This window comes from Rhinoraja longicauda, chromosome 15, assembly GCF_053455715.1.
Source record: "Rhinoraja longicauda isolate Sanriku21f chromosome 15, sRhiLon1.1, whole genome shotgun sequence".
Lineage (NCBI taxonomy): Eukaryota > Metazoa > Chordata > Chondrichthyes > Rajiformes > Arhynchobatidae > Rhinoraja > Rhinoraja longicauda.
The window spans coordinates 12130856-12152914 of NC_135967.1; the positions used below are offsets into that span (position 1 = coordinate 12130856).

The window sequence follows — 22059 nt, forward strand, 5'->3', positions numbered from 1 at the left end:
TAAATCTATGGAATTCTCAACCCAAAAAGGTTGGGGAGGCACAGAATATATTTGAAGCAGAGATTGATTAAAAGATAAAGCATGGAAACAGACCGTTCGGCCCGCTGAATCCACACTGACCATTGATCGCCCGTTCGCTCTAGTTCTGTTATCCCACTTTCACATGCACTCTCTACACACTTGGGACAATTTACAGAATCGGATTAAACTACAAATCCGCATGTCTTTGGGATGTGGGAGGAAACCCACTCAGTCACAAGGAGATTGTGCAAACTTCACACAAACACCCGAGTTCCGGATCGAACTAGCATCTATGGCCCTGTGTGGGAGCAAAGGTCGATAGATTTTAAGACATTGAAGGAATCAAAAGATATGGGGATAGATGAAAAAGTGTCAATGAATTGAAATATCAGACATGACCGTATTAAACCACAGAGGAGGCACAAGGGATTGAAAAGCCAGCCTGTTATTTCTCATAATCTTATGCTCTCATTTTGAACTGCAAACTGATTTAGAGGGAGTCTTCACACACTGCACTGCCTTGAATGTACTAGACTGATGAACATCGCCAATGTCACGATGAATGTTGCACCTAATTACATACAGTGCCCTCCATAATGTTTGGGCCAAAGACCCATCATTTATTTATTTGCCTCTGTAGTCCGCAATTTGAGATTTGTAATAGTAAAAAAATCACATGTGGTTAAAAATAACAAGTGCACATTGTCAGATTTTAATAAAGGCCATTTTTATACATTTTGGTTTCACCATGTAGAAATTACAGCAGTTTATACATAGTCCCCCCCATTTCAGGGCACCAAAATGTTTGGGACACAGCAATGTCATGTAAATTAAAGTAGTCATGTTAGTATTTTGTTGCATATCCTTTGCATGCCATGACTGCTTGAAGTCTGCGATTCATGGACATCATCAGTTGATGGGTATCTTCTCTGGCGATGCTCTGCTAGGCCTGTATTGCAGCCATCTTTAGCTTATGCTTGTTTTGGGGGCTAGTCCCCTTCAGTTTTCCCTTCAGCATATAAAAGGCATGCTCAATTGGGTTCAGATTGGATGATCGACTTGGCCACTCAAGAATTGACCATTTTTTAGCTTTGAAAAACTCTTTTGTTGCTTTAGCAGTATGTTTGGGATCATTGTCTTGCTGTAGAATGAACCGCCGGCCAATGAGTTTTGAGGCATTTGTTTGAACTTGAGCGGATAAGATGTGTCTATACACTTCAGAATTCATTATGCTACTACCATTGATAATACTACAAAGATAAGTGAGCCAGTACCTTCAGCAGCCATACATGTTCAGGCCATAATACCCCCACCATTGTGTTTCACAGATGAGGTGGTATGCTTTGAATCTTGGGCAGTTCCTTCTCTCCTTCATACTTTGCTCTTGCCATCACTCTGATATAGGTTAATCTTTGTCTCATCACAAGTCACAAACACCTGTGAAGCCATGTGCCCCAAACATTATGGTGCCCTGAAATGGGGGGGGGGGGGGGACCATGTATAAAAACAGCTGTAATTTCTAAAACCAAAATGTATAAAAATACCCTTTAATAAAATCTGACAATGTGCACTTTAACCACGTGTGACTTTTTCTATTACAAATCTCAAATTGTGGAGTACCGAGGCAAATAAATAAATAATGGGTCTTTGTTCCAAACATTATGGAGGGCACTGTAAGTTGCTGGCTCTTGCTGGAATAAGCTACACCACTGTGCAAGCAAACACACACACAAGTTCTTCACCCAGCTTCCCACTCGAGAATTGTTCAGAAACCTGAGACAAGTCCTTAAACCCAAACACAAAGATAATTCACGTACAAGCTTTGTATAATTCAACTATGCAAGGAATCACAGTATAGACAAAAGAATCCATATCCAAAATCAAACTACTTTTAATGTAGATTTTGCACCTGACTGGCCAATCATCTTGTTTGGATTCAACAAGGTATCAGTGATTTGCAACAAAAGTCACAAGGCAAGATTTTAAACAAATCAATGGAGGGTGAAGGAAACAGTGGTAAAGGCCACAAATCTTTGCTCACTGGAGCACAGTGATTAGCCTGTTAAATTAAAACCCAACATGGTCTACTCATGCTTCTACACTTATTCCTTCACACATGAAAGCAAGCAATTTTCAATTACCTTATGCATGAATGCATCTACTCGGTTTACAAACCTTACAGGTACAGTAAAATGCATACCAGCCTGTAATATGTTAAGTACTGGACACAAATGTTCTTGAGCTCTCCCCCACCCCCCCCACCCCCATTTTTTACACTGCAGCTTACAACCCAAATTGAAAAATGGAAAGCAGAGTCCCAGTGGACGAGGGGAGTGAAGTATTCTTTGCAGAAAACAAATATTTTTTTTAGGTTAGCAATGATAATTAGAGTAGGTTCATTAATTGAGTTGCAAGGAACTGCTGACGCTGTAATCTTGCATAGAATAAAGTGCTGGAGTAACTCTGGGTCAGGCAGCATCTCTGATGGACGTAAAAAGACGACATTTCGGCTTGGGACTTTTCATCACACTGGCGAAGGGACCCGACCCAAAGCGTTGCCAATCCGTTCCCTTCAGAGATACCACCTGACCCGCTGAGCTACTCCAGCACTAATCGTTCATGAATTGAGTATCCATTCTCAGCCACTCTAGAGGTATCAAGCTACATCCATGCAACATCTATTTGAGTTGACACTTACAATTGTCATGAGTGCCATTCTCATATCTGAACAAGTCCAGACTGGTGGTGGTGGCTTCCGAGGTAGTAAGCATCAACAACAGTTCTGCCTCCACTTCCAGCACTTTGTTTCACTCAGTGCAACCCTAGGTTCTATCCATTGGTGACCACACAGATGTATTGGTTGTGAAAAAAAATGCATTTTGGTGTGAACAGCCTTATTTTTTATCTTAAACAAAACTTTGTTCTATTACTTTCTCTTAAGTCAGTTCTGTTAGTACTTTTTTTTTTTTAAACTGCTCTTTTTGAGTAAAGATAGACACAAAGTGCTGGAGTAACTCAGTGGGTCAGGCAGCATCCCTGGAAAAAAAGGATGGGTGATGTTTCAGGTCGGGACCCTTTCTTCGGACTCTGTCCTGATTCCTGCAAACACTATTCAACCGATCCAACTTAGATGAAGTGTTGCCAGAACACAATGGATTATATCGATAAACATGGCAAAGGTCGACCCCAGCAATCATGCATTATGGTGATTCGGACCAGTAATTCATTACTGACAGTTATTGTCAAATGTTGCCAAATTTCCAAAGATTTATAGGATGTGCAGAAGACAATTTATAACAAAATATGAAATATCCTGATATATAATATCTATATACAGTCCACAGGCAATATTTCAAATACCACAGCAAAGCACAAAAAAAAAGAAATATATTTCTACTAAAATAGTGCCCACGTTAGTGTTATAGGAATATACAGGGTTTCAAAAGCATTCTGTTGTCACCAGGTCATTTGGATATCTTACAGACTGAACTACATTTAACATTTTTCTATACAAATTAGTTTTTTCAGCAGCTTTAATAGAATTACCAAGTTGTTTTAAAAACACAAAATAAAGTACACAATGTTAAATTGTAAACAGAAATCAGCCCCTTTTAGCTTCTGTCTCAACTTTTAGCTCCAGCGTTCCCACTGGTTGGATAATCCATTATTTTTATAATTCAATATATATTGCCAGTTTACATTTGGTCACATTAATATGTCCACATCTCCTTCGTGGTCTTCCTCTGCCACCTTCACAGAGACCACTTCTTCATTCAGAAACAGGCCGCTCAGACTCTCTTTTCTTGCTTGGCGCTGTTCCTTCAACTGGCGTTTACGCATCGCTTTCTGTTGCAGTTTGCGCTGCTTGGATCTCTTCTGCCAAATCATTTGGGATTAGGATTGGGATGAGGGAGCAAGAATGGTAGAAGTTACCAATTGTCACACATCGATCTTTAAAGACGTTCTGAAAATTCTCATTGATCACACAGCGCGGAAACAGGCCCTTCAACCCAATTTGCCAATGCCGACCAAGATCCCCCTATTGACACTAGTCGCACCTGCTCACGTTTAGCCCCTATCCTAATCCCACGAGATTAAGATTGGGATATGGGAGAGAGAACGGTTGAAATGACCAATTGTCACGCATCTATCTTAGAGACTTTCTGAAAACACTCATGGATCATAGAAACTGACCCTTCAGCCCAACATTCCCATGCCGACCAAGATGCCCAATCTACATTAGCCCCACCTTTAGCCTATATACCCCAAAACCTTTTTTATCCACGCAGAAGACCGAGCTTATTGGTAGTAAAAGATTTAGAAATGACGCAAATCAGCACTTACCAGGCTACAAAATCAGGAGTGTACCTCCAGGAAACTTAGTATATCAAGAAAAGTGAACACTCCGATGAAACAGACATTGCCTGGACAACATAGACACAAAATGCTGGAGTAACTCAGCGGGTCAGGCAGCATTTCTAGAGATAAGGAATAGGTGACCTTTTGGGTCAAGACCCTTTTTCAGACTCAAGGAGGATCTCCAGAGTTGCTACCTGACCCGCTGAGTTGCTCCAGTAATTTGTGTCTATCTTTGGTTTAAACCAGCATCCGCAGTTCCTTCTGATAGAGAAAATACAATTGTTTTTTACTAATAGACACAAAATGCTGGAGTAATTCAGCGAGACAGGCAGCATCTCTGGAGAGAAGGAATGGGTCTCGACCTGAAATGTCACCCATTCCTTCTCTCCAGAGATGCTTCCTGTCCCGCTGTTACTCCAGTATTTTATGTCTATCTTCAATTTAAACCAGCAACTGCAGTTCCTTCCTACATGTTTTTCAATAATGACGCCTTACCTTTGAGTCTCTTATCCTGTCGGCGGCACTGGTGGAGAGGTTGCTGTCGCTGTGTGCCCGGCTCATGTTGGCACTTGAAGCGGACGCAGAGTTGCTGCCGCTGGATCCACTGCTGCTCGCCGAACTCACCAAGCTGGCGCTACTGCTGCTGGCACCACTCAGGCCGCTAAGTCCGCAGCCAGCGTGACTGCCTCTCCTCCAGCTCTCGTGCCCGCTTCGCTGGCGGACTCCATGCTCCTTAATGTAATTCCTGACCTAGAGGGGACACAACATACGCTGGGCTCGTCACTCGTGCCACAAAATTCAAAAGAGTAACCAAAACTTAGCAATCATCAAATGCAATGATGTTCCTGACTTTATAAAATAAAGGTAAACACATCCTTGGGGAGTTGGGGGATGAACCTGGCGGGGGTGGAAGGGGGGACCCAACGGGGGAGTGGCTTTCGAGAACGATGGGGGGGGAATCAGCAGGGGGTTGGAGAGAAGGAAGCGCCGAAAACAAAGGGGGGTACCTGGTGGGGAAGCCGGCTCCCTGTTTCCACGTGCGTAGGCAGTAGATATGAATGTTCTGTGAACTTTTGTAACTTTGTCGCTGCCAAAACGTGGCCACACACGTACTGCCTAGGTGAGGTCCGCTACCTGATTTTAACAGGTTGTATACAAAACAAAGCACTTCACTGTACCTGGATAGGATAGGTTTAGAGGGGCATGGACCAAACGCAGGCAGGTGGGACTCGTATAGGTGGGACATGTTGGTCGTGTGAGCCAGTTGGGCCGATGGGCCCGTTTCCACGCTGTCTGACTCAAAGACTATTATGTCTTAAGGTTTACCTGCTTTAGCTTTTCGTCCGTCAAACAGTTGAGCTCAATTATAAATTCGCTGTCCGTGGGTGAAATCTGAGCATTTGGATCAATGATTTTAATAATATCGAGCTGCTCCCGAAGACCCATTTCTGTGCTAACTTTACGACTCAAGTATTCAATATATTCAACCTGAAACAAACAGAAATGGGAAGCATTAATGTTCAATTAGTGCTGCATTTGTTCCCCTCTTTACATTATAATCACAAACAATTGCATTATAGATATTAGTTTTGCGTTTTAATTTTCCTTCTGGTTGTTCTCCATAAATGTGATTTTCAATCAATTCTGGGGCTTTAAGGCGTCAATTCTTAACTTTTTTCCGTAACGGAGCTTTTTATTACAAATTCAGTTTGCAAAGTACTGTATTAATTAAAACTGCTATTCATGTAACTTGCAAATATCGACCATCAGACGACAACATTGTCAGCCTTATCCACGGTGCTCCAGCGCCCACGGCACCCAGCGTTCATGGAAGGCCTCCAAAGTCCCCATGGACACCATTGTGCTCCCTCTCCAGGGACGCACAGGCATCGTCGTTAGCCCGACTTGGGACATGCAGTCGATTCGGGTAGAACCCTCGAATGCCCGCTGCCTGGTTCTGTGAATGGCCATCTTGACCATACCCATGAGCAAACCAACAGGGAGATCTTCCCCACCAACACACCCACCGCTCTCCTCTCCTCTCCTCCGTACTGGCTGACCAAAGATCGAGCATGGGGCTGAAATGCAGCCAAAACTTGAGGAGTTATTCCTTCAGAAGTTAAGTACTTCCTGAATTAAGTGACAATGTAATGCATTGTGCAGATCACCAAATGATTGTTTTTATAAAGCCGTGATGTGATTGAAGGATAAAATGTTACGCTGTGGAATGGGCAGATTTCTTTGACCTTGGAATCATGGAACTTCCAGAATGAAGGTTTTCAAGTGGAATTATTATGGTTTTTAACTTTGTAGAGCACACGTCCAGATTCAGGGACAGTTTTCTCCCCAGCTGTTATCAGGCAACTAAATCATCCTACCGACAACTAGAGAGCAGTCCTGATCCACCTCATTGGAGACCCTCGGACTATCTTTGATCAGACTTTACTGAACCTTATTTTGCACTAAACATTATCCCCATTATCATGCATCTGTACGCTGCGTATGGCTCGATTGTAATTGTCTTTCCGCTGACTGGTTAGCACACAAAAGCTTTTCACCATACCATGACAAAACTAAACTCAAACAACTCTAGGAAACCATATCAACTACATAAAAATTGACACGGTTTCAGAACTTTAAATTCTACAGATAAAACTAGGCGGCAGACTCGTAGGAATTATCATCATGGCAAAACTTGTGTGGGAATGAGTTTAAGGATAAAAATTAGAAATTAGTTAACTGCGATTCTTGCTTGCCTGGGGCATCACTGTTTACAGTCATGAAAAAAAAAAGCTTTGCAAATGTAATTCCAACTAAAAACTTGAGAGAAATATTATTCCAACAGAAGCCGCAAATTGTGCATTTTTGTTACAAACCCTGATGGACCACTTTTTTTGGCAGTCAGAAATCCCTAGTCCATGCCAACAATTCCATTCCAGGTTGGCTCCAATCATCTTGCCAGATAATCAGAATCTTTTAGCACCATGGCTCCCCATGCGATTAAATATATTACTTTTCAATTTTAACTTATTGGATCCCTTTTTTTTTTGCAAAAGTGAACTTATGTTTAGTTTAGAGATACAGTGCGGAAACGAGCCCTTCGGCCCACCAAGTCTGCACCGACCAGCGAGCCCAGTACACTTGCACTATCCAACACACTAGCGAAAATTTACAATTTTACCAAAGCCAATTAACCTCCAAACCTGTACATCTTTGGAATGTGGGAGGAAACCGGAGCACCCAGAGAAAACCCAAGTAGCCACAGGGAGAACGTACAAATTCCGTACTGACAGCACCAGTGGTTAGGATGGATCCCAGATCTCTGTCGCTGTAAGACAGCAACTCGACAGCTGCGCCACCGTATTAATATTATGATTAGTAATCACAATTTTTTTTTCCAGCAAAAAAAATCTTCAGGATACAAAAATATAAGGATTGTGTTTCTTCACGCACAGAAAAAACCCAAATAAGCAGGATTTCAAGAATGACTTTTAAACTTTTAACTTGCATTTTGGGAAGTCAAACTACGGCCTTCACAGTGAATGGTTGGCCCTTGGTATGTTGTAGAGTAGAGGGCTCGAGTACAGTATAGATCCCTGTGAGTGGGGTCACGGGTAGAAAGGGTGATGAAGAACCATCTTTGGTACATTGGTTATCATCAGTCAGGATATAGAAGTTGGGACATTATGTTACAGCTGTCCAAGAGGTTGGTGAGGCCATACTTGGAGGACTGGGTTCAGTTTTGGTCACCCTGCCATTAAGATGGAAAGAGTGCAGAGAAGATTTATGAGATTTTACCAAGACTTGATGGGCCGAGCTATAGGAAGAAGTTGGGCAGGCTAGGTCTTTATTCCTTGGAGCACTTGAAGCTGAGAGGTGACCTTACAGAGGTGTACAAGATCATAAAGGGAATTAATAGGGTGAATGCAGAGTCTTTTTATCCAGGACAAGAGAATCAAAAAGAGAACATATGTTTAGGATGAGAGTGACAAGATTTAATTTGAAGTCGAGGGGCACTCAGAGCGTGGTGGGTATATGAAAAGAGCTGCCAGTGGAGGCACTTGAGGAAGATACTAGAACAGTATTTAAAAGCCATTGGGACAGGTGCATTGATAGAAAAGGTTGAGAGACATATGGGCAAACGTGATTAACTGGGAAAGATAAACACAAAGTGTTGGAGTAACTCACGTCAGGCAGCATCTCTGGAGAAAAAGTATGGGTGATGTTTTGTAATGGGAACCATCTTCAGATTGAAAGTAAGGGGCAAATGGGACTAGTGTAGATGGGCGTCTTGGGCGGCATGGACGAGTTGGGCTGAAGGTCCTGTTTCTGAGCTGTACAACTCCATGATAAATACCTGCTCGTCATTGGTCATCGCACTCCACGGAAGCTCGTCCAAACTTCTTTGCTGCTTATTTCTCCTCTTCAGGACAGGGCATGGTGAACTCGTAACGCTGGGAACCACATCGGACAACACGTCGCTTCCACTTGCAAAATCACTGCCGGCCAGCTTCAAAATACATTTTAAAGAACAGGCGATAGGTTAAAAGCACTGTCTTACAAACATGACATAGAACACATGTACGATCAAGAATAGTATGACATTTAACTGTTGGCATGAGTGGGGGTGGGGAGGAGGGGATAATGGGGTTGAGGGGAGAATGGGGGTGGAAGCAGGGCTGTGGGAGGGGGCAGGGGAGGAGCAAGTGGGGGTGGGGTATGGGGGGATGGAGTGGGTCAGTGGGGGGAGGAGGGGGTATAAGGGGGATTGAGTGGGGGGGTGGGGGGGAATTGAGGCTTCCACACCAATACAGGAGAGGCTTTGGGTCCAGGGCTCACTCAGTCACACCCTCTCCCCTTCCCTGTTACCCCTCTATGATGCTCCTCAAAGGAGATGAGGGGTAACATCATTAGCCAGAGGTTGGTGAATTTGTGGAATTCATTGCCATAGAAGGCGACGAAAGTCAAATCAATGGATATTTTTTCAGCAAAGATTGATAGGTTCTTGATTAGTAAAGGTGTCAAGGGTTATGGGGAGAAGGCAGGAGTACGAGGTTGAAAGGGGAAAAAAAGCAGAGTAGACTTGATGGGCCATATGACCTAATTCTGCTCCTACAACTTATGAACATAAAAGAAGTAGGACACGGAGTCAAAAATAGCTTTTCACTGTACCTCAGTACACGTGACAATAAACTAAACTGAACTTTCTATAACTAAAGGTAGACACAAAATGTTGGAGTAACTCAGCGGGGACAGGCAGCATCTCTGGCGAGAAGGAATGGGAGAAGATTCGGGTCAAGACCTTTCTTCAGACTGATGTCAGGGGAGTGGACGGTACAGAGATAAAATGTAGTCCGAGACAGTAAGACTGGTAGGAGAACTGGGAAGGGAGAAGGGATGGAGAGATTGGGAAAGCAAGGAGGTGCAAGTGAACCTCTACCTCACCTGAAAAGACTGTCGGGGTCCTTGGACAGAGTCGAGGGAGGAGGTATGGGGACAGGTGTTGCATGTCCTACGGTTGCAGAGGACAGTATCTGGGAAGGGTGGGTTTGGGTGGGAAGGGACGAATTGACCAGGGAGTTGCGGAGGGAACGGTCTCTGCGGAAAGCAGAAAGGGGTAGAGATGGGAAGATGGGGCTAGAAGGTGATGAAAATGTCGGAGGATTATGTGCTGTATGCGACGGCTGATGGGGTGGAAGGTGAGGACAAAGGGGGGGGGGGGCTCTGTCTTTGTTACGAATGGGGGGAGCGGGAGCAAGAGTGGAGCTGCGGGATATGGAAGAAGGGAACCCCCGTTCCATAAAGAATGAGGACATTTCCGATGACCTGGTTTGGAACACCTCATCCTGTTTCGGGTTGAGATGATGTCAAGGGAGTGGGCGGTAGAGATAAAATGTAGTCGGAGACAGTGAGACTGGTAGAACTGGGAAGGGGATGGGGAGAGAGGGAAAGCAAGGGCGACTTGAAGTTAGAGAAGTCAATGTTCAATTTTTCACAGCAACACGTGGTAATGGGTGAAGTTATTAAGACAGTGTATGTTTTTAAGTAATTTGCTTAATATTTAATGACTGAAAACGGAAAATTTGCTGTACATGAAGTGCTAAGCATTTACGAAATATTTATTTTCCAAGAAAAAACACAATTAACTTGGGGTGGCCTGGCGACGCAGTTGGTGGCGCGCCAGATATTCTTCCATTTATTTTAGGACTGACACAGTGGCGCAGCGGGTAGAGCTGCAGCCTCACAGCTCCAAAGACCTGGATTCGATCCTGACCTGTGCTGTCTGTGTGGGGTTTGCACACTCTCCCCGTGACCACGTGGTTTCCTCTGGGTGCACCAGTTTCCCCCCACACCCCAAAGGCGTGCGGGTTTGTAGGTCAATTGGCGGCTGTAAAATTGCCCCTAGTACGTATGGAGTGGGTGAGAAAGTGGGATAATGTAGAACTAGTGTGAACAGATCATCGATGGTTGGCATGAAAACCGTGGGCCAAACAGTCCAATTCCACGCTGTGCCTTTCAATTCAAATATTTCCTACCCGACATTTGACGATCGACTTCTCACTCAGTTACAATATTCCCATATGCCCTGGAAGTTTTTTAAACTTTGTGCAATTTAGCATAGTTAATCTTCACATTAGTGTCAAATTTACAAGTTTGTTTTGGTAATACTGAGAATTATAAATAAATAGAGAAACTGCTTCCTTTGATGAAAGGATCTTCAATAATGGAAAGAAAGCCAAAAAAAGAGGGGAGACGAGAAGAGGTATTTCACGCAAGTTCTAAACTGGGAAAAAATGTCTCAAAGAATTATGGAAGCGGAATCAGTAGCTTTCAAAGGAAAAATGAAATGAACCTTGAAAAGAAACATCTACAGAAGTGCTGAGTGATACTAATTAGAGAGTTCTTTGAAGGAACTGGTTCATTTATGGATGGGCCAATGGGACTAGCTTGATGAGGCAGTCTGGTTAGCATGGATGAATAGAGTCGAAGGGCCTGTTTCCATGCTGTATAATTCTATGATTGGCCAAATAGAATATTAAGCTGAACAAGGGCAGCACAGTGGCCCAGCAGTAGAGTTGCTTCCTTATAGCGCCAGAGACATGGATTAAACCCTACTAGTGCAGTCTGTACGTTCTCCGTGACCTTGTGGGTTTTCTCCTGGTACACCGGTTTCCTCCCACATTACAAGGATGCGCAGGGTTGTAGGTTAATTTGCTTCTGTAAAAATACTGTTCGTAGTGTGTAGGTTAGAACTAGTGATCGCTTGTCTGCATGGACTTCGGTGCCTGTTTCCATGCTGTATCTCTGAAAAGAAAACTAAAATCTAAAACTAAAGCAAGCAGGTTGGTAGTTTAATTAGCTTCTGTAAAATTATCCCTAGTGTGCAGGATTGACTAGGATAGGGGATCACTGGTCAGCGCGGACTCAGTGGGCTGAAGAGCTCGTTTAAACATGGTATCTTTAAAACAAAATTAATTCTAATTTAGTTGCAGGTACAGGACTGTTCAAGCTCACCTGCCACTCAAATTCACTGTCAGACCAATCCCAATAGGTGCTGATGGAGGAAGACACATCACTACACACACTACCCTCTGGAAAGAGGTCAAAGGATGCATTCTGAGTGAATTCCTGATCGTCCAGCCGGGAATAACAGTCCTCCTGATCTCCGCACGAAACCGATGAAAAGAGTTCCTCACTGCTTTCGGAGCTTGCAACACTTGTTCCACAAGAAGTCAAATTCCATCTACGCTCAAACAAAATAGTTAAAAACATTTCAAGGAAGCAGTAGAGAAAAGGCAATTTATGCAATTCATTTTTAAAAAAAGTACCTAAAACATATTAGCATGCTTCTATTCAGACAAGAGTTTAAGCCACTGGACGTTGCGAGCGAGGAGGGTTGCAGAGAGTAACCCGGCAGGGCAGTCGAGAACGAAGCGGGAGACCCAGCAGGGGGAGCGCTGAGAAGGAAGGGGGTACTCGGTGGGGGCACCGAGAAGGGACCCAGTGGGAGGGCGCATCGCGAATAAACAGGGGATCCGGCGGGGGGGGGGGGGGGGGGACACGACACCGTGAACATAGGGGACCCCGTGGGAGGCCGCTGTCAAGAATTAAGGGGGGACCCGTCGGGGGCGAGAAAAAAAAGGGGGTACCCAGCACGAGACTGCCTGCTGCCACGTGCAGCGACCGGCTTAGTTCGCCAGTGTGAGGAAATAAGAAGGTTCAATTAACCAGACACATTGCGACTCTTTGTGTACTGCCCAGGTGAGATCTGTTGTATGATTTTACCGGATTGTATTCAAAAACAAAGAATTTCACAGTACCTAGGTACATGTGACAATAAAGTATCATTGAATCGAAAAATCTACGTATTTTTTAAAAAAAACGATACAAAATATTGTTTGTTTTCCCACTCTTCATATTCACAGTAAACGCCAAAAACACTTCTCACTGGATTCGGGAGGTTTCAGGGATAACTTGGACACTGGCAGTGGCTTCAAAGAAAGTAAAACAAAGGTGATATATATTGAGGTAGTGCCGTGGTACACACGATAGAGCTGCTGCCAGCAGTTCCAGTAACTGCGATCAATCCTGCTTTCTGTGCGGACTCGACACCAACAACACCATTCTCCTGAAGAGCATGGGTTTCCTCCGGGTGCTCCCACATCTCAAAGATGTACGGGTTAGTAGGTTTATTGGCCCTGGTGTATAGGAAAAATCTGCAGGGAGTTGGTGGGAACTTAGGAAGAATAAAAAGGGAATTAATGTAGGTTTGGTGTCATATCGCCATCGTGGACTCTGTGAGGGCAGCACAGTGACACAGCAGTTGAGTTCCTGCCTTACAGCGCTTGCGGCGCCGGGTTCGATCCCGACTACAGGTGCTGTCTGTATGGAGTTTGTACTTTCTCCCCGTGACCTGCGTGGGCTTTCTCCGAGATCTTCGGTTTCCTCCCACACTCCAAAGACGTAGAGGTTTGTAGGATTATTGGCTTGTTTTAAGTGTAAATTGTCCCTAGTTTGTGTAAGACAGCGTTAGTGTGCGGGGGTCGCTGGTTGGTGCGGACTCGGTGGGCCGAATGGTCTGTTTTCGCGCTGTATCTCTAAACTAAACTAAACTCTAGGCCTGTTTCTGTGCTGTATCGCTATATTTTGCTATTTTTCAGCAAAAAAGAGCTGAGGAAATGTGTACTGCGCTGGTCTGTTGAAAGTTACTAATTTAAGTAACAGCGTCACTTAGTGAGGAAGCAAAGAAATCTGGTACTAATCGCACTTTATATGCACTTGCCATCAGCTGATCACACTTCAGACATGCTGTAAAACACCTCCAGTTTAGATGGCACAGTATAAAGTGCAGATGGGAGTAGAAAGTTGCAAGGGCGTAAGTGGGCAAACCTGTGACAGATGGAAGAAACGTGGTGAACTGTGGTCATCCATCTGGGATGCTAGATCAGAATATATTCCACATACAGGAGGTAGTTGAATCTCGTTTTGTAACAACATTTAAAAGACATTTGGACGGGTACATGGATAGGGATGGTTTAGAGAGATATGGGTCAAATTCAGGCAGGTCGTCGGACTGGTGCATTTGGGGTATCACATTCTGCATGGGCAAATTGGGCTGAAGGGCCTGTTTCCATGCTGTGTGACTCTCTAAATGGCAAGATGAGAACTGTGCAAAAGCCTTGGATATACCATGAATAGAAACTGTATGAAGGGTACAAACATACAAAGTTATTGACTATAATAATGAGTGCTGGCCTTCATCTCAAGGAGACTGAAAAACAGGTCAGGAAGGAAAGAATGGTAGAGGAACAGTATAGGTTCACCACTTTTATAATAGGGCTAAGAGTTAAAAGTGTAGAAACAAGCGGATGATGGTTAATACACATCAGGACTCAAAGTGGTGGAGTAACTCAGCAGGTCAGGCAGCATTTCTGGAGAACATGGATAGGTGACATTTTGGGTCGAGACCTTTATTCAGACTGATAGTAGGGGGGAGGAGGGTAGAGAAGAAAGGTGGAAGTGGGGAGAGGCAGAACAAAGCGTGGACAGCAATAGGTAGACATAGGCGAGGGGGGGTCTTGATGGCAGGTGGTTGGAACAAAGGCCAGAGGTCAAAGCAGAAGTATGAGACAGGATTGAAGAGTTAAGTACAAACTCCGTACAGACACCACCCACAGTCAGGGTCGAAAATGGGCCTCTGGTGCTGTGAGGCAGCAACTCTACTGCTGCGCCACTGTAAAACCTGCCAGTAGAACATTTTCACAATGGGTGTATGGAACGAGCTGCCACAGGAAGAGGAGGTAGTTGACGCAGAAACTATCACAACATTTAAACAAGTAGATGGATAGGATAGGTTTAGAGGGAAAATGGCCAAATGCAGGCAGGTGGGACGAGTGTGGGCAAGTTGGGCTGAAATGCCTGGTTCCACGCTGTAAGACTCTATGACTAAGAAAGACAACACGACTGAACAGAAGCACTCCACTCATATGTACAATCCAAGTACCACTAGACCATTTAGAGGTAAATAAATTGCACGGCCTTCCAGAGACATCTTCTCAAAAAATAAACTCAACCAACACGATCATTTGCTGCCTCAAACAATAGGTCAGGACCGAATTGCAAGCAATTACAGAGTTGTAGTTGTAGCCCAGACCATCGTGCAAACCAATCTCCTTTCCATTGACTCCATCTACACTTGATGCTGTCCCAGTAAGGCCGCCAGCATAAGCAAGTACCAGTCTCACCCTGGTCACTCCCTCTTCTCCCATCAGGCAAGAGTTAAAGGTGGAAACGCATACGTCCAGATTCATGGACAGTTTCTTCCCAAGTGTTATCAGGCAAATGAATGGACCTCTCATCAGCTAGAGTGTGGCTCTGACCTCTCATCTACCTCATTGGAGGCCTTGGAACTATCTTTACTTGGACTTTATCTTGCACTATATCAAGGTTGAACCCTTTATCCTTTGTCTGTACAGAGTGGACGGCTGGTTGTAATAATGCATTTTTTTTTCGTTGACGAGATTACACGCAACCAAAAGCTTTTTACTGTGCTCAGTATACATAATAATAAACTAAGCTAAAAATATGTCGCAGAACTGAAGATAGGGTGTTTATTTCAGAAACCAAGGACCATCCAAACCAACAAACTGATATATTCCCGGAGGCCTGTGCTACCCAGTTACAGGCTTAAGATACACTGGCAACACAATCTGCTGGCAGAAGCTCACTATATGATTTTGATATTTTGAGTTGCACACACTGATGTGGTTCCAATTCAGTAAATGGGCAAAAGCCAAATAATTATTGACATTTTTATTTTTGCTGATTTTTTAAACAGCGATTACGCATCCCAGGGTCCAGCATATGTGGGGAAATAAACTTGTGAAAAGACATCCAGAGAAATCTGTTCAATGCAGCATTAATCAACTTACAATTACTTTAGTGTGAATTAAATGTAGATGAGCCTACTTTCTCTGCCAAAAGTCACTCTTTAAGCAGCATCAAATTGAGACGAATTCTCACTGTCAAACAGTGGATCAGAAAAACATTGCCTATTACAACCAAAGGATATAGAAACAAGATTGGTTTATAAAAGACACAAGATTGGTGGAATAGCTCAGCGGGTCAGGCAGTATCTCAGAACATGCATAGGCGAAATGGAAAGTGACAGGAGAACATGGATAGTTCTGTCTGAGTAGAGTTTGCACGTTCTCACTGTCACCGTGCCGCTTTCCTCCGGGTGCTCCAATTTCCTCCCACATCCTAAAGATTTCGGGTTTGTAGTTAGATCAGTCTCATTTTTGAAATTGTCAATTGTTCATCTACTGTTGTTCCAGTTTCGGCTCCGTATTGCATGAACACGTCAACCTTCTCCGGTCAACCACCCAGCAGAGGACAATGATTTTTTTGAACTACGCTATAAAATCTTTGAATTCATATTAACCATCTTGCCTAGATAATTTGTAATCTACACCGATCAGCCAAAACATTATGACCACTGACAGGTAAAATGAATAACATTGATTATCTTGTTACAATGGCACCTGTCAAGGGGTGGGATATATTAGGCAGCAAGTGAACAGTCAGTTCTTGAAGTTGATGTGTTGGATGCAGGAGAAATGGGCAGGAGTAAAGACCTGAGTGACTTTGACAAGGGCCAAATTGTTATGGCCAGACGACTGTGTCAGAGCATCTCTGAAGCGGCAAGGCTTGTGGGGTGCTCCCGGTCAGCAGTGGTGAATACCTATCAACAGTGTTCCGAGGAGGGACAAACCATAAACCGGCGACATGGTGTTGGGCGCCCAAGGCTCATTGATGCGCGAGGGCAACGAAAGCTATCCCGTCTGGTCCAAACCGACATCAGGTCTACTGTGGCACACGTCACAGAAAATTTTAATGGTGGTCATGGGAGAAATATATGTCACAATACACAGTGCATCGCACCCTGCTGCGTATGGGGCTGCACACGGAGGACCAACAGCATATTAGGCAGGTGGTCATAATGTTTTGGCTGATCGGTGTAGACTCCCAGTACAGGAAAGCTGTTTTATGCAACATGTTTGAGGCCACATTTAACTCCTAGCCTTCTGTTTAATGCAACATGTTTGGTACAATCTTTAACTCTTGGCCTTATTATAAAGTGGTGAACCTAGACCGTTCCTCTTTCATCTATCCATGTTCTCCTGAGATGCTGCCTGATCTGCTGAACTACTCTGTGTCTTTCAAAGGATACAGAATATATCTATATATTGGGGCAGCACACTAGCGCAGTGGTAGAGCTGCTGCCTTACAGCACCAGACACCCGGGTTCGATCCTAACCTCGGGTGCCCTCTGTACAGAGTTTGTACATTTTCCCTGTGACCACGTGGATTTCTCTAGGCGCTCCAGTTTCCTCCCACATTCGAAAGATGTGCAGGCTTGTAGGATAATTAGCTTCTGTAAATTGTCCCTAGTGTGTAGGATGGTAGTGTATGGGTGATCATTGGTTGGTTCCTCTGTGGACGGAAGGGCTTGTTTCTGAACTAAATAAAACCAATGTGATTTGACTGCTACTGCTTACCTGTTGGTGTGGAGTCTGTGCAGTGGGTCAGTTCTATGGCACGATGAAAGTTGGCATCCAAAGTCACTGACATCAAGGCTGGCGACATCACTGGTGTGCCCCCTCTGTGGCAACAAGGGAAATGGCTCATCTGGTGCCAGGAACTTTCCGTACAAATCATCCGACATGTTTGGTTAAATAGACGACGGGGCTTAAAACCTGTCAAAAAAATATTTATAGATTATAGATCCAAGAACCCACAAACACTTCATTTCATTTCTCTCTCGCTACAACATACACACATTAAGTAAGCAAGATCTTCGGTTAGAAAGTCAAGATTTAAGATACAAAAACGTCAGCTACATTTCCCACTTTATTTTAATTTAGTATGTGGGTCACACCCCACTTTACTTTAGTTTAGTTACTTTAGAGATACAGCATAGAAACTGGCCCTTCAGCCCAGAGTCTGCGCCGACCAACGATTTGCCTGTACACTAGCACTATCCTACACACAAGCGACAATTTACAATTTCCGGAAGCCAATTAACCTGCAAACCTGTACATCTTTGGAATGTGGGAGGAGACCAGAGCACCTGGAGAAAACTCACACACAGGGAGAACGTATAAACTCCATACAGAGAGCATTTGTAGTCAGGATGGAACCCGGGTCTCTGGCGCTGTAAAGCAGCAACTCTACCGTTGTGCCACTGTGCCGCTCAGACCACTCCAGGGAATGAAGTACATAGTTCAGGGTAACACTACACTACTGAGGAAGTGCTGCATGTTGAAAAAGTTCTTTCACACCAATACATTAAACTGGGTGCAAAGATTTGGGAAAATTACTGATAAAAACAAGGGAATTCTCCCCATGATTCTGACTAAAGTTTACCTCCATGGAACATTGATCAGTACAGGAACATCACAGTGCATCGCACTGGAACAGGCCCTGCAGACCACATTGTTGAGAATGTTTTACGAGAATGATCCCAGGATTGGGTTAGCATATGATGAGCGTTTCAAGGCACTGGACCTGTACTCGCTGGGGTTTGGAAGGATGAGCAGGGACCTCTGAAACTTCTCGAATAGTAAAAGGCCTGGATTAAGTGAATGTAGAGAGGATGTTTCCACTAGTGGCAGAATCTAGGTCGAGAGGCCATAGCCGCATAAAAGGAAAGACCTTAAGAAAGGACATGAGGAAGAATTTCTTTAGTCAGAGGGAGGTGAATCTGTGGATTTCATTGCCACAGACATCCGTGGTGGTCAAGTTAATGAATATTTTAAAGGCGGAGATTGACAAATTCTTGATTAGTAAGGGTGCCTGGGGTTAGGGGAAAAGGCAGGAGAATGGGGTTGAGATGGAATGCTAGATCAGCCATCATTGAATGGCAGAGTAGACTTGATAGACCGAATGGCTTAATTCTGCTTGTTGAACGTCTATGAAACATGATGCTAAGATAAACGACTCTCATCTGCCTGCACAAGATCCATAATCCATAATCCTCCATTCCTCACATACCCACGTGCCTATAAGCACTTCAATCAAAACTGCCTCCAGCAACTATACCTGGCAGAGACGAGTTTAAATCCAATCATTGCTAGGAAATTTAAAATTGAATGAATGAGAGTTTAACCACCTCACTTTGATATTATCATTGCTAAATTTCCCACCAGCATGTTTTTTTTTTTAAACCTGCACTCTTTCTGTATCTGCAAATGTCAGACTAGAGGGCATAGCTTTAAGGTGAGAGGAGCAAAGTTTAAAGAAGTGTGGGGCAGGTTTTTTTTTTTAAAAGGGGGCAGTGGATGTTTTTTACACAGGTAGTTGTGGGTGCTTGGTACGCAGTCAGTGATGGAACAGGTACGATAGTGGTATTTAAGATGCTTTTAGATAGGCAATTGGATATGCAGAGAATGGAGGAATATGAATCATGTGCAGGCAGATAAATGTTGTGCTTGGCATCATGTCTGGGAGGGATTTGGTGGTGCAGTTGGTAGAGCCGCTGCCTCACAACGCTAGAGTCCCTGGTCCAATCCTGACCTTGGGTGTTGTCTGTGCAGAGATTGCACGTTCTCCCTGTCACCATGTTAGTTTTCTCCGGATTCTCTGGTTTCTTCCCTCGTCTCAAAGATTGCAGGTCTGTAGAGTAATCGGCCCTTTGCAAATTGCCCCTAGTCAGTAGTGGATGCGAAAATGAAATGTAGTTTACTGTCACATGTACCGAGGTACTGTGAAAAGCATAACATAGTACTAGTGTGAACAGGTGGTCAGTGCGGACTCAGTGGACCGATGGGCGTTTCCCCGCTGCATCTCGAAACTAAACTACCTGTGGGCGGAAAGCCTCGTTACCATGTGCTGCCCTGTTCCGAGTTCTATTGATATTCACAGTTAGTGGAAGATTTACATTTTCCTGACCCCCTCCCCCTGAAATGTGAGCACACTGTGGCCGTGTAGAAATGGCTTAAGGTGCTCTAGGAGATGTATCTTTAAGGTGAGAGGGGCAAGGTTAAACGGAGATGTGTAGGGCAAGTTTTTTTTTTACACAGAGGGTGGTGGTGGAGGCAGATACAATTGTGGTGTTTAAGAGGCTTGGATGTGCAGAGAATGGATGGATGTGGATCATGGAAAGGCAAAGGAGATTGAACTGCATAGACTTGGTGGCATTGTAGTCTTTCTGCACTATTATTGTTTGTTTTGTATGTGTGTGTGTGTATGTATATTTGTGTGGATATGTACACACACATGAATATACATGCACACCCGGGTTACACACGCACTCACACATACATATACATATATATATAGGAAGGAACTGCAGATGCTGGTTTAAATCGGCCACAAAGTTGGAGTGACTCAACGGGTCAGACGGCGTCTCAGGAGAAAATGAATGGCAGACGTTTCGGGTCGAGACCCTTCTTCAGACGTACTGTTGGGTTGTGGAAGCAACATTGGGAAAAACAATACAAATTATTGCAGTTTCTGGAAAGGACCCAAATTGTCACACAGCATCTGCGAAGAGAGAAACTGGCATAATCTCAGATCAAAAACTGGTTTGGTTGTTTGAACTGAAAGATTCCACTGTCTCCAAGTACAGCCTGATTTATTTTTCAGCTTTAAATTTCACTTTCAGGTTATGGCTGTATATGAGTTAATAACATATAGTCATTGTTTAGATGCGCTGATTCCAAATACAACAAAACAATTTATGGTAATTAATTTTGTAGGAAGGAACTGCAGATGCTGGTTTACACCAAACATAGACACAAAATGCTGGAGTAATTCAGCGGGTCAGGCAGCATCTCTGGAGAGAAGGAATGGGTAACGTTCAGCACTTTAACTCCCCCTCCCATTCCCAATCTGACCTTTTTGTCCTGGGCTTCCACCATTGTCAGCATGAGGCCCAGCGCAAATTGGAGGAACAGCATATTTCGCCTGGGTAGCTTACACCCCAGCGGTATGAACATTGACTTCTCTAACTTCAAATAGCCCTTGCTTTCCCTCTATCTCCATACCCTCGCCCTTCCCAGTTCTCCCACCAGTCTCACTGTCTCAGACTACATTCTATCTCTGTCCCGCCCACTCCCTTAACATCAGTCTGAAGGGTCTTGACCCGAAACATCACCCATCGCTTCTCTCCAGAGATGCTGCCTGTCCTGCTGATTTACTCCAGCATTTTGTGTCTACATGCATATATACACACACACGCGTATATACACACACATGCGTATACACACACACACACATGTACATATACACATTATACATATACACGTGTGTATATATAAACATACACACGTGTATATATACAAACATACACACACGTATATACAAACATACACATATATACAAACATGTACATATATACATACACATGTATATATACACATACATGCAAATAGACAGGTATAAACATACACACGTGTATATAAACATACACACATGTTCACGTGTATATATACACATACACTCACGTCTATATATACACACATACTCACGTGTATATATACACACGTGTATACACACATATGCATACACATATATATATACACACACGCAAACACATATACGCACACATGTGTATATATATATATAATGCACGTTTTTTTCATTCATTACATCGTTTGTTTACATATTCTGTTATGCTGCTGCAAGTTAGAATATCATTGTTCTGTCAGGGACACCTGGCAATAAAATACTCGACTCCGTTTAACGAGGCGTCGGGTTCGGCACGGAAATAGTGGGCCGAAGGGCCTGTTGCTGTTGCATGGAGTGGGCGGGGGATTTCCCCCTGGGGTTCGGGTCACCCGCACCCTGCGGGGCGGGGGAGACAGTGACCTCGGGGCCGGGAGGGGGGGACGACGACCCTCGCCTCTCTCCGGGGACGGGCCGCCATTGCCCTCTCACTCACACACTCACCGTGTCCGTGTCGTCCCCCCCGCCGCCGCCGCTGCCGTCCGTCCGTCTGCCCCCTCCAGTGACCTCACTTCCGCCCCGCAGCCGTCCTCCCATCCCTCCAGTGACCTCACTTCCGCCCCGCAGCCGTCCTCCCATCCCTCCAGTGACCTCACTTCCGCCCCGCAGCCGTCCTCCCATCCCTCCAGTGACCTCACTTCCGCCCCGCCGCCTAGCCGTCACTTCCGG

General features: G+C 44.3%; 1 protein-coding gene across 4 annotated transcripts; it reads right to left on the reverse strand.

Moving 5' to 3' along the window:
* Positions 1-894: 894 nt before the first annotated feature.
* fam199x (family with sequence similarity 199, X-linked) lies at positions 895-21886 on the reverse strand. 4 transcript variants are annotated; one of them, XM_078412194.1, is made up of 7 exons: positions 21835-21886; positions 17442-17639; positions 11896-12124; positions 8738-8890; positions 5707-5868; positions 4876-5130; positions 895-3897 (listed from the first exon to the last, which is right to left on the reverse strand). In XM_078412194.1, exons 2-7 carry the CDS (start codon positions 17606-17608, stop codon positions 3727-3729), a joined length of 1137 nt encoding a protein of 378 aa, XP_078268320.1. In that variant the 5' UTR covers positions 17609-17639; positions 21835-21886; the 3' UTR covers positions 895-3726. The 4 variants fall into 4 exon arrangements, with proteins under 4 accessions (XP_078268320.1, XP_078268321.1, XP_078268319.1 ...); XM_078412195.1 differs by lacking the exon at positions 21835-21886 and adding an exon at positions 21600-21810; XM_078412193.1 differs by lacking the exon at positions 21835-21886 and adding an exon at positions 21535-21810.
* Between the last annotated feature and the right edge of the window lie 173 nt (positions 21887-22059).

What these genes read in the sequence shown, in the direction of transcription:
- fam199x (XM_078412194.1), bottom strand. Translation starts at nt 17,608, where the DNA reads ATGTCGGATGATTTGTACGGAAAGTTCCTGGCACCAGATGAGCCATTT. An exon ending in CACAGACTCCACACCAACAG is followed by an intron (nt 12,125 to 17,441) that starts GTAAGCAGTAGC and finishes GTTTGAGCGTAG; the next exon opens with ATGGAATTTGACTTCTTGTG. An exon ending in CGGACGAAAAGCTAAAGCAG is followed by an intron (nt 5,131 to 5,706) that starts GTAAACCTTAAG and finishes TGTCCCCTCTAG; the next exon opens with GTCAGGAATTACATTAAGGA.